Source organism: Trichogramma pretiosum, unplaced genomic scaffold (assembly GCF_000599845.2).
Source record: "Trichogramma pretiosum strain Unisexual culture from Peru unplaced genomic scaffold, Tpre_2.0 scaffold45, whole genome shotgun sequence".
Classification (NCBI taxonomy): domain Eukaryota; kingdom Metazoa; phylum Arthropoda; class Insecta; order Hymenoptera; family Trichogrammatidae; genus Trichogramma; species Trichogramma pretiosum.
The window spans coordinates 640614-653503 of NW_019641665.1; the positions used below are offsets into that span (position 1 = coordinate 640614).

General features: G+C 40.6%; 1 protein-coding gene across 4 annotated transcripts in view; it reads left to right on the forward strand.

The window, feature by feature from the left end:
* Positions 1-12890, forward strand: part of LOC106649384 (protein groucho-like) — a 94114-nt gene that overhangs the window by 67641 nt on the left and 13583 nt on the right. For 3 of the 4 annotated variants that reach the window (XM_023460288.1, XM_023460287.1, XM_023460289.1), the window contains exons 6-7: positions 3290-3566; positions 9120-9145. In XM_023460288.1, the coding sequence (XP_023316056.1) occupies positions 3290-3566; positions 9120-9145 (303 nt within the window). The remainder of the gene's footprint in view (positions 1-3289; positions 3567-9119; positions 9146-12890) is intronic. The other variant, XM_023460290.1, reaches the window with a different exon arrangement.

The following is a 12890-nucleotide window of genomic DNA, read 5'->3' on the forward strand; positions in this document are numbered from 1 at the left end:
TGTTTGGTTATTCAATTTTACCGAAAATTTGCCGTATTCATGTAAGCGCGCCTGCACTCTCTCATTTTACACTTTTTACCTTCTTGTTTTCATTACTCCATTCTCTGCTCGCTTGTATTACATAAGGAGTACAGTACCTCTTCCTTGTTACTGGTTTATTTTAGGCTAGAGCTTACGATGAGAGCTTTTATACAATATGTTTTCAGCTATAGTATCTTGTTTAAAACATTTCGTTCGCTCTCAAATTCGTACGAAACATGTACCAACGAATTGTATTAGCTATATTAAGCTAAAAGTAAAAAAGAATTTACTGTAGTAAACTGCGTTCATATATAAATTCCAAACGCAGCAGCTACTCATTCTTCTTTCCGCCTTAATAGACGCAACCACTTACACCCGCGCGCGCATCTGAATTCTACAATTGTTCAAGCTCGCTAGATGCTGTTTTATACGCATCTCTTTTTTCATCTCATAGCGAGGCAAGTGGAAAAGAATACCAAACTTACTCGCTCACGGGTGCATTCTTTAGCGAGCTCAGTTCTTCCATTTTGCCGATGGCAAGAAGTATCGCTCGGGAGGGAAGGTGCGAGGTTGGAGCCTGTATTCTATACAGATATCCTCGCGTCCTGGCCTTGTTCGCATTCAGCGAATAAGTGGAACTTATTTGGCGAGCGAAGCAACTCGGAATTGCTTCCGAGACTAAGGAGAAGCTGAGAACCTTGATGCGGAGACAGGGTAATGTCGCGGAAACAGCTCAATCGTCTATATCTATGTGCGCGCGTGTATGAATATATACGTATGTATTCTAGTTTTTCGGTTTATCTCAGGCTCTACGTGACATTCTTATATTTTCCCTCATACTGCTGCTGCTACAGCTGCTATGCGAATATAAGGATATGTGTCGTTGTTATACGTGTACAAGCCCGTACTGAACTACGATGCGTGCATTCGGAACTTGCATTATGTATTACTGGTTTTCGCTTTCTTTCTTTTCTTTCTGCCTTCGTGCTGTCTGTGAGAAATGAAAAAAAAATGAAAAGCGTATTTGGTTTTTGCGTGACAACAAGAAAAAATGCCAGGATTTTTTTTATCAACACGGCATGTCGCAGAATTACGCCTCGTAATAATTCAGATAAAGTGTATTTTCGTTTCTTATTTACCATTCTCATACATCTGCTTACGTATAAGCTGTATACGAGTTTTTGCACCGATGCTATTTGCATTCACGAACGTGCAGCCGTGCACGCGCGCACGAGAAGGTCGAGAGAGAGACAGAGAGAGAGAGCGAGAAAGACAGACAGAGAAAATGTTGAGAATTCCAGTAGCGTATCTGTGTATAGCAACGGTGGCAGAAAAAAAATGTTCATCGAAAATCCGAAAAACGCGCGAGGCATTCGCCGCGTATGTATCGATTAATTCCCGCTCGTGTGCGCGAGCGCGCGCGTGATTATCGTTCGGGATTTTATTCGAAAATTCCGCGGAGCATATCAATACGAAAAGGGCAATCGCGTACAGCCCACGCCAGTGAGTCGTACTACTACGTACCTACCGTATGTACACACTTGATTTCCGCAAGAGCTGTACGTGAGCGCGTCATACATTTCGAGCGTCGGTCGAGCGACGAAAATCCTCGATAACCATAACAGATGTTGAGCGATAGAGCGGTTAACCGAGCCTGAGAGGGAGAATTGTCCACTGAAACTCCCATCGCGTCCCCGGTTTCGTCGTGTCTCGCCAGTTTGCAGATGTTACCTCGAGACCTACTCTCTACCTATATATCCAAGTACATACAAGCGAACTTTCTTGGAAACGAAGGCTATAGCTTGATTTTAGTGTTTTGCGGTCTCGGTCGATCTTGCCGACTTTGCTCCAATCAATTTATCGGCTTTCTTTCTTATTCTTTCATTTCAATCGTGACATTTTTCACGCTTATATTTTCAATCTTAAGAGTATCAACAAACTTGCAGCAATCCGTGGAATCTTGATTTAAGGGAGAAACAATTTCAGAGCATGCAAACATTGTGCGAGCTTAAGCCTTTTGTGTACACAAGCTCGGCGCGATTCATTGAAAATCACATCGTCGTCGGTTGGCGCAAGCTCGCGCAAGTATAAATTAACCTGCCTGAGTATATGTATACAGCAGCTGAACACGAAAATCAGTGCTCTGTAGTGTTGCCTAGCTGCTGCCGCCGCCGCCGCCGCCGCCGCTGCTGGGCTTATTATATCGTTAAGCCATTTAATTATCTCGGCAAACTGCTCCTCTCGGTGTGTTCGCCGCCTGTACCCTCTTACTTGCTCGTCGAGCTTTCTCCGCCGCGTGCGGTATCGGCTCGCTTGCTGCCGAGCCCGCAGCTTCCTTGAGCTGAGACACTCATCCCCCGACTTTGCTTTTTTGCCTTCGACCAACTAATTCAGCTGCTGCTACTGCTGCCTTATAGATATATATCAACCATGAACTTCTTGACCTTGCACGTGCGCGCAAGCGCCTCAGTTTTCATTGCTGTTATAACTTGGTAAATCTCTCGTATTCGAATTATAATGGAAAATGACTCGGATTTTACAAAACAATCAGATTTCGTATCGAAATTCGTTACAGAAAGCTCAAAGAGAAAATTGCCTGACACTCAATGCGAAGCGATTATTTCGCGAAGCGGAGAGAGCGAAAAAATAGACGTATTTCCTTCACTCCAGATAGCAAGCGGAAGCTCGGCGCTGAAATTCGATTTTTCAACGTCGCGTACACTCGCACAGCACATAGCCACACAAATCTAGTAAGCCAAGGGAGGTGAAAAAAGATTCGTTAGTTAGTGTGTTTAGCGAACGTGCTCTTACGACCGAGCAAATAAACGCGCGGAATCACGAGTAAGCTCACACGTGTCTGCGGCAAAACCGAATGTGCATATGTCTATGTGTGTGCAAACGCAACCCGGCGAATAAATAATTTTATTTGTGTCCGACAGAGTTAATTCTTTAAAATTGAAAAGAGAGAGAGAGAGAGAGAGAGAGAGAGAGAGAGAGAGAGAGAGAGACAGAGAGGTAAAAGGGAGAGAATTAAATTTGTTAGGCAAAGATTACAAAATAAAAATAAGAGTTGCGTGGAATTAGAATTAGCTTTGCTGCTGAAATGCACGTGAATGATAAAGCTTTGGCATCGATAACCGCTAGTAATTTTTTTTTTATTAACATCGAGGCGATTTTTTTTACTAAAAATTGTTGTAAATTATATATTAAAATAAATTCTTAAAATATAATGTGACATTTTCTTATTATTTCGATGCGTTATCCACAGCAACAGAGGCCTGATCTGCCAAGGTTACTGCAACAAATGCACGCGCAACAACTGCCACCAGGTGCAGCAATGGGCCCACACCCAGGACTGCCAGGCTTGCCAGGTTTGGGACCGGGTGCTGGTCTGCCAGTGCCAACATCGGCTTCAGCGGCACTCTTGGGCCTCGGTCTGCCACCAGGAGCCGCAGCAGCTCCGGGTAGCTCGGCTCACCCACTCGGTATGCTTGCCAAACCAGAATTACACAGAGGCGCGCCCGACGATCTTAAAACTAATGGTGGTAAGTTCGTTTTTATCATCATTATTATTATTACTTTTATTAAAAAAGTGAGCCAATTAAGCTGCGCGCTAGAGACATAGAAGGGGCGTCGTTTCAAGACTAGTAATATGAGGAACGACAGATGAAAAATACATCTGGAAAGTTAGTTAAAAGTGGTCAAAAGAGTTTTTTTCTGAAGCAAACTGCAAACGCTTTGCGTCCAGTGCTAAATGGATCGCCTGCTTCCGTTGAAAAGTATAAAAAGCATCCCTCGACAAAGCGCAGCAGCGGCAGTAAGAGAGTAATGCAGTATTTAAGAGCGCGAAAAAGCTTTTATTCGTAAAAGAATGTTTTCTACTTGACCTCGTTTGTGTAGTTGAAGCAAGATGCTGGCCATTAAAAAGTGCCCACTGCAATAAGCTCAAAGCAGACGGCAAATAAATCCTTGGGCGATATGATACTTTTTTTTCTCTTTTTGCGAATAGTACGCGACGCGCAGTGATACTATTGCGTAATTTGTTCGTTAAATATGCACGCAGTCAGTGTCTTAATTAAAAGCCGTGCTTTGAATAATAGATTCATTCCGACGTTCGCTTGTAAACACGGAATAGCGAAGGCATTAATAACGTCATTATATATTTTGTTGTAGGGCTGCGTTGTGATTTTCGCACGTTCGTAATTAAAGTCGCAGTTGTAGAAGTGTATAGTGGCGAATTACCGTGCCAGCAAAGCCATCTCTAATAGTGTTCTTGTCTCTCTCTCTCTTTCTCTCTCGCTTCCTCTGTATTATATGCTCTTGTATGCCATGTGACATTGTACGGGGAAGTCCGTGACATGTTTCGGCGAATAGCCAATCTCATACGTATATATAATAGCTGCCTGCGCAGAGAGCGATTGTCTAGTCTTACGTTTGTTTTAGTCGTACGTCTGGCTTCGCGTATACACATCATATCTCACTCTCTCGCTTGCATCAACCGTCGTTTTGATTTATCGTATTTTCAGCCGCGAAAATGTAGTGTATACGATTTCGCTTGATAAAGCGAACCGCGGCACGGTTATTAGGATGATTTTCAACGCTATGCGCTCGCGCCAACTTTGACGATGCTCTCGAGATTTAGGTTAATTCAAAAATTTCTCGTTTTGGCTCGGCTCCCAGTTTGCAGATTTAATGGATTTGCCGCGAATTACGCGGAATGATCGCTTTATTTGATTATAAAAATCGCCTTCCCCTCAGTAATTTCGCATTGTTTAATCATTCGCAGAGTTGTTTAAAGAATGGTGAATCTTGTTTTTTTTTCTCCTCTTCGACAAAGTAAATGAAATACCTTTTAGAAAAATATCAATTCGTAAACAAACGCACAGCTTCTATGAAGCGATTGAATTTTTGCAGTGATTTTTTCGATTTAGCATTATACGCTTGTGCGCGCGCCCGCGTCAGAAAACGATGCAACTACGACGGCTAGATGAATGATTCACGAACGTGAATATACGCGTGCGCGCAGTGCAGTAACGCGCATTTATACACGGGTCGAGGCAGAGAAAGAAATGAAAAAATATTTACCGTTTCCTTTTTTGCTTGGTTTATATGCTGGCCTCTCGTGTTGTTTATTTTTTCTTTTTTTTTTTACTCTCCTGCTATCTTTTATATATGCGAATGTACGTGTACGCGCTGTGAAAATCAAAATTGTGTTTGGAAATAGAGAAAAAAGGAGGATAAAACTACAGCAACTATTCGCAATAGCTCTGCAATTGTTTTCGTTTTAAATGGGCTTCGGTTATTTATCTTTTTGCATTGGGGGATGGAGCTGAATTTTGCTTTTGATTACTTCGATTTGCCTTATCGATGTTGCTTAAATTCCTGTTTTCAATACCGTACGGCCACTTTTTTCCCGGTCGAAAAACCACATTTTTCCATATACTGCTGCGGAGTTTTAATTATTTTTCCCATTCCAGAGCCGTATTTACTTTTAACTCTGCTGGCGCCATCTATTCAAGATTGTCTAGAACATTGATGTCGAGCTTGCATCGATTTTCACGCCGTTGATACACATCTAATTTTTCGCAAATGATAACTTAAGAATTGATTAAAGTGTGGCCTCAATGTTGTGATCCAGTAAAATCGTGTACGATTTCATGTTTTTTTCTGCTATCAATAAGTTTGCAGACGCTTTTTTCCTCGTGAATAAAGACGAGAGCAGCAGCAGTAGCAGGCACACATGACGTTCCACTTGTCCGGTGCGACGGCAAATATAAGTAGTAGCAGTATAGGAACGCTGACAAAGTCACGAGTAGTACAGCTGAGGCGCATATACAGAGCTAGAGAGTGAGCGGGAGAGAACTCTTAGAATCTCTCCACTCAAGAGCGCTTCCGACTGTCCTCTACGTCGTCGTCATAGTCGTCGTCGTCGTAGTCATCTCTCACGAGAACTCCCTGTACCTCCTCTTTCATCTTTGCCTCTTACCACTTACCACTACTGCAACGACTATCTCTGTAGTGAGAGAGAGATTTCGCTGCTGCACTTGCTCCACTATACTCGAGAGCAGCTTTTTTTGCAGAGGTCGAGTTTCAAGCTTCTTGGATATATACCTGCCTGTAAGCTCGCTCGCCTCCGCGCGCTTATGTGTTACTTTAGCCAGTTTACTTTACAAGACCTAATATTTTCTTCAATCAATCGTTGAAAAAAATTATATTTTTCACTCATATACAATCGGTGACTTTAATTTAGCTGCGTAACTCGTGAGCTTTAAGCCAGCAACAGTTGTAGCTTCCAAATCTCCGCTCGTTGTTCTAATGTCTTATTCCAATTATACACGGAAAAGCGGCTCACAGCTTTTAACACCAGTGCAGCGCGTTCGCACAGTAATGAAGCACACAAGCCAGTCATTCGATACGGAACCCTCGCTAACTCGGCTCGCCATTGCCGTAGCCACGCAACGTTGTCGAGTCATTAAGCTCCTGGCATCGTATATAGGAAGGGAGGATGGGAGGCGTCGGTGGCTCGTTTAAACTGCTTGTATGAATGGAGCCCGTCGTGATTGCCGGTACTTTTGCACGATTATCGAGTTTCTCTCGCCGAGATTCATTAACTCCCTATGGCTATGTAGAGGAATGTTATAAGTGACTATACCAGCTTGAAGCGCCGTCTTGCCTTATTAAAATGACTCATGACGATTTAGAGCAATAGATATAGTGAATTCAAAAGAGTCGCCACGTTGTTATTCTTCCGAATCTTATAATCTGAACTTGAAAAATTTCCAATAAAGCACGAATCGAACGATTTTCTTTTGCGTAATTTATGCACACATTTCTGATTTTCAAAAAAAGTTTACTCATTTCTGATTGCTTACAACTGGCCACGCATAATGGTGGGTGCAAGTAAAAAAGCTCACCGATGCGTCACATGGACTCGAGCGAAATAAATTTCCATTGCACGTGATAAGTGTACATAAGCTCTAAATCTAACCGTTTAAAGTTATAGTGCTATGAGTAATCGGACCTTTTTTACTGTATGCTTGTAAAAACTGTTCGATTTACCTGTGTGACCTTTCGAATTCTTTTTCTCCAATCTAACGAGTAAATTTCTCTGTAAGTGTGCTTACTATTTTGACTGAATATCAATAAGATGCTGATTTTTGCCATTAAATATCGGAATCGATTGTCTTTAAAGAAGAAGAAAATAGGATGATTTAACAAGGCTATGGAAATACATTGTGTATAAATTCGGTACACTTTTTTGCGCTTGCTTCTATCAAAAATTGTCATGACAAAAAGAAAAATGTATTTGAATCAACGTACATGAACTTGGTGTAATAACATTTTAGAAAGAAAGTAAAATTTCACCTTGCAACTATGAAATAAACCTCACCCCTTTGTAAGTTTTGCACGTGCAAGCTCCTTTGTGGCAGCTGACAAAAGTATTTTAGCTCGCGCATTTTTTTTATAATGCCCTTATAAACGTATAAAACTCGCACCACATGAACAAACTAAAAAAATACACACTGAAAACTTTTTGAAAAAAATCAATAGGCCTAGACGCAGTTGATCAAACTTGAATCGTTTATAACACGTAACTAAACGCCAACATTCTTGAAAAAAATTATTATTTAATTTTATTCAAGTGTTTATACGTAGAGCTGTACAAACTCAAGCACTTCAAAGGTGGATGCATCTGACCTGGTAGAAATGCTCAACATTAAACTCGTATCAAAATTTGACTGGAAGTAGAATAAAAATTTCGCTTCATAAATAATGTATCGGTCTCGATTAAAAAGATTATCTTTCTTCGTAAATGCACTCGATAGTTTCATATAAAATATATTTTTGTCAGTAAGTGATCTTCAATGTACGAGTAAATACGTATATACTCACAATGTATACACGCACAACACAGTAGCTCTTGAAAGCTTGTAATCGTTGTCATAGTCGTATATATCTTGCAACGAAAGAATTTTCTCATATTTTCCGATTATTACGGCGCTATACAAGGGTGAAAAACTCGCCCGAGGGTAAAAAACCGCCTCCCACTCTTGCACTTTCTATGTGTACATATTGCGGGCTTAGATCGCTTCTTTTCACAAGCGAGTTCCTTGCTTGCTTGTTTTTTTATTTCTCACACACACACAAATACACACGAACCTACTAACACATCCATGTACACGCATACATGCGCGCTCGCAAAGTTTGTACGTAAGCGAGGAAGTTGATTTTTTTATGTCCTCTTTTTTCTAGTAACAGCAGCTTGCGTGTTTGTGTACACAAAAAAGGATTTGCCTTGAGCATGCGAAGGTGCTAAAGTCCGAGGTTTTTCCGTGGTTAGTCAGAGAATGAAGTACGAAAGCAACTCGTCGGTACTTCTAATGCGTAAAAAGAGCGTAATAGTGCATTTTCATTCTCGAAAATTCATGTCTCGTTTAGGAAAAAAACTAAACTTAATCGAATTATAATAATTGGAAAGGTTAGGCAAATAATAAAAATGCATAAACGTCTTTGCGCGGGTATAAATAATGAAAGTTTTGTAATACACAAGCAACTTGGCAAGCGGGCATAAGGTAACAGTAGCTCGACGTCATTATTAATAATACAAGCTCGCAAATAAGAAAACATAAAAAAAGAAAGGTGGAAGTCTGTGCTTACACAAGGCCTTCGCTCTCTTTTTCGAACAAAGAAAAAGTTGGCGAGAAGCATTATGTATTCGCGAGTAGCGGGTATATTTTGCCAGAGCAAAGTACTTCGGGGGCCTTTCTTTATAAATCAAAACCTGCAGCGCAATAATTCCACTACAACTGCTGCTGCTGCCGTCGCTACGTTCTGTTATATAAAATTCAACGTTTCTTATGTATACGTACACGTTTCTTTTCCCTATATTTTTCGCTCTTATTTTTCACTCTCTTGCACCCATAAGAGAAGAAAAAGAAAAGCCGCAGCTTCTGTGTATGTATATAAAACCAGGTGCTCACCCCTCTTGTGCATCTTCCTTGTTAATGCATTACATCGAAATAGGAAAAACGATACTTTATTTTAACAAATACATTTCAATTAAACATTTAATAATTTGTCATGCTTGTGTGTTACAGGTTTGAATCCATCGGAAGAGAGACATGTAAGTATATCATACATGCATCATCTCTGTTGATATTTTTTTTTAGTTTCCACGGATCACTATTTTATTTTACTATTAAGCTTAATTAGTGTATTCCCATTAAACTTTAACAAGAAAATATAAACTTGACTTTTCCGAGCATTAAATTTTTCAATCAGCATGCAAAAAGTACGTCCGTTGTAATATTGCTGCAGCGTGACTAGCATACCGAGAGACTGCTTTTCTTTGTATCTTATAAGACAAATGCTATAGAGCGAAAAGGCAGAAAACAAAAAATCGCCTGGGACAATAATAATAAGTACCAGATCGTGCCGTGCTTATGTATGTATATCTTTATACACACCGAATAGTATACCACAAGCGAAGGTGGAGTGTCTACGAGTGTCGTGCAAAAACAGCCGAGGAAAATTCGATGCTATTATGTAACATCAATGAGGCGCAAGCGATAATTCTTGTGCAATAAAAGCAACCAGCATAGCACAAAGCTCTCTCATATTGCTTGAACTTGGAATAATACGCAACACAACTTTTATACGTGTTCCTGACTCTATTGTGCTTTAGGGGCAAAAAGAAGGAGAATAAAGAGGATAAAAAGAATTCTCCCAGTTATTGGATAACTAAATAAGATATTTTTTCTAGCTGCAAAGCACCAACATTGCGACGAGCTTTTCTGCAACATTAAAGCCGACTTTATTGAGCATAAATTATTATAAAGGGAGAGATGACTTTCTATAATTTTGCTCTCGCTCGTGTAATCGTAATATCGAGAGATGGTTACCCACACAAAGTGAAAAATGTTTTATTTCATACCCTTCCACGCCCCACCATATCACAAAATATACTCAAAATATTTTTCCTCGATGTAATATAAAAAAAATGCATTCATCCAACCGAGTAGGAGGGAAAAAAATATCCTTGCAACAAAAGTTCATTACAACCGAAGCAAATCACAGTAGTTTTAAAGTACAAAATAAAGAAGTCCTCATAAAATCCTCGGCGGTACGTTTATCTATATACATGAAGACCTTAAGCCATGATCTCTCATATGGCTGAGAGAGAAAGAGGGTAAAAGGAGTGAAAAAAATGAAATAAGTACGGGTGCTGGGCGTTGAATGCGATTTTAGCTCGTAAAGTAGATTAAACGACGAAGAGCTAGTAGCAGCAGACTGGCCTACGTAAGCGCCTTGTAGTGCCTAACCGGATCAACGGTGGGACATGAAAGCTCCGCGCGCGCGCACACGCAGCAACAAGCCGTAAAAGACTCGATACTCGTTTTTCTTTCTATTACATTGCACGCGAAACTTGTCCCAGCTATATGAAATACCATAATGCGACACGTTTAATATAAAAGTAGCCCGGTGTAACGGCATCGTGTACGTTAGCGCTCGGCTCAACCGAAATTCAACTCGCGATAATGTAGTTCGGAAATAATCACTATATACGATGAATTGTAACAATTTTTACCTCTCCGTCGAGAGACGAACGTGTATCACTTACAAACGAGTTTCATTCAGCGAGTGCAATCCCAGCAAATAGTATTAGCAGAGTAAACGAGTTTATGTATACAGCGAGCGACGAACTAATGCTTGCGGCTCACGATCGACGACGATGGAAAAGTCGATAAATAATGCAGTGCAGAGATCTCTCGAGCCTCCCCAGAAAGGGAGCTAAAATTAATGGCGATAAAAAAGATGAAGAGGGAAACGATTGATTTTTCTCTTCCTACATAAATAACGTAACAAATGAATCACCTAATGCGGCGAATCGCGGATGAGTAAAAAAGTTTTGGATTTGTGAAGAAAAATTGTTTCGTATAAAGTCGTGGTAGTACGGCGCGTTCGACTCGAACTGTTCGAGCTGAATAAAAAAGCTGATAAAGCTTGCCTATATACGTGCTGCAATCGATACACTTCCAGGCGTGCGCGAGTGTGTTATGTATCAAGCCGCAAAAGCCCCAAGAAATAACTTCTTTCGACTAAAACGAATACATACACGTACACCCACTGACAAAGGAACACTGTGTGTGCTTCAGAAAACTTTTGTACTTTTCCGTTATAGTCAACGAGTAAACACGAAAAAAGTAAAGGAGACGGTTAAAAAACGGATAACTGATGCATTTTCGGTCTCTCTCTCTCTCTCTCTCTCTCTCTCTCTCCTTGCTCGCACATAAAGAGAGAAAGAAAGAAAGAGAGAGAAAGAGTTAGAGAACGTTATTTCCGCGCACGTTCGCAATTGCGGCTTCGAGCTAGCAGTAGTTGTACGCTTCGATTTCATTTTGTCTCGGCATTTCCGAGCTACAGAGGCAACGACGACGGCGACGACGACGACGTGCCCGGAGAATCCGATTTCGTTCCATTGGAATCTCGATCGAAGCCTAGCTTACTATTGTGTATCGCGCATGTATATTCACACATATACTATTCTTCTTCTCACTCATCAGTTGTGAGGGTTGGCGTGCGGAAAATTCAGAGCAAAACTGCAGCGTGAAAATGTTCTTCTTTTCTTTCATTCTTTGCATTTACATCGAAATTTTGAATTTTTCAATTGAAAACTTTTTTCTTGTTATTATTCATGTCGCTTTTTCCTATGTACTATAATCGTTATCGCGTTAAGGCCTATCATTTTTTTTCTTTAATAACAATTCTCATGTATGTATTCATTAAAATTGAATTCAGAATTCGCAAAGATAATTTCTTATCACAATCACATCTTACATTTCAAATAGTCAATGTGCGAATGTGTGTGTTTATATTTCGGATGCGCATCAGCTTTGAAAAACAATTTCTCTCTTTTTTCTCATTCCCTTTCGCTTGCTCTTCTTCTTCTCCTCCTTCTTCTTCTCCTTCTTCTTCTTCTTCTTCTTCTTCTTCTACTACTACTACTATTATACATATAAAATATAGATATAAACGCAGACAAAAGAGGTCGAGTTGAAAGTATACTCACACACACACACACAGACATAAATAAGAAGAGGGGATCGTCGCGATGAGGTCGAGTATGATCGTTATTCGCGCGACGACGACGAGTACACTCACCCTCCCGTGCTATAGCCGCACATAGCGGTAGAGGGAGAGATACTCTTCTCTTCAGGTTGCGCGCCCACTTTACCGAGCGCACTATATCGAGCTTTCATCCCTATTTCCTCTTTTTCTCTCTCGCTCTCCGTATATATGTATTTGCTGAATAGTAACGCAACGAGCTAGAGAAAAGAAAGATGTATCGATTTACTTTTGTCAGACAGTTCAAACAGGAGGAGGTGTGAAAATATAGCTTCAGTTTTATACTTCGACATAGATTCTTATAGGCAAGCTGTATGGCTTAGAGCGTCGAAGAAAAACGATGTGATTCCACTTTGTGTTCTTTGCTACTGACGTGAATTCCGCTTTCGCTTTCCTTCTTTTTTCGCAATTGTTATTGCCATTAAGGACTGCTCACTTTTAGAAACTCGGTAATTTTATTTGCTTAGACAAAGGAAAAATCTATGAGAGCCTCTTTTTCGCGAGCCATCAGCGTAAATGGAAATGCAATGTATAGAGCCAATATACCGCGACACGTACGGATGACGACGAAAAAAAATATTTATCGAACTTGAATGAGACCGAGTAGGAGAGTGGTGAAAGAGCACATGCGAACGAACAAAGGTAAGTATCGGCCGCGCCGAGCTTGTGCTTTTAACCGTTGATGCTTACTGAACAGTAGCGAGAAGAGAGAAAAAATTGCTCGCACGAGCTGCGTACACTTT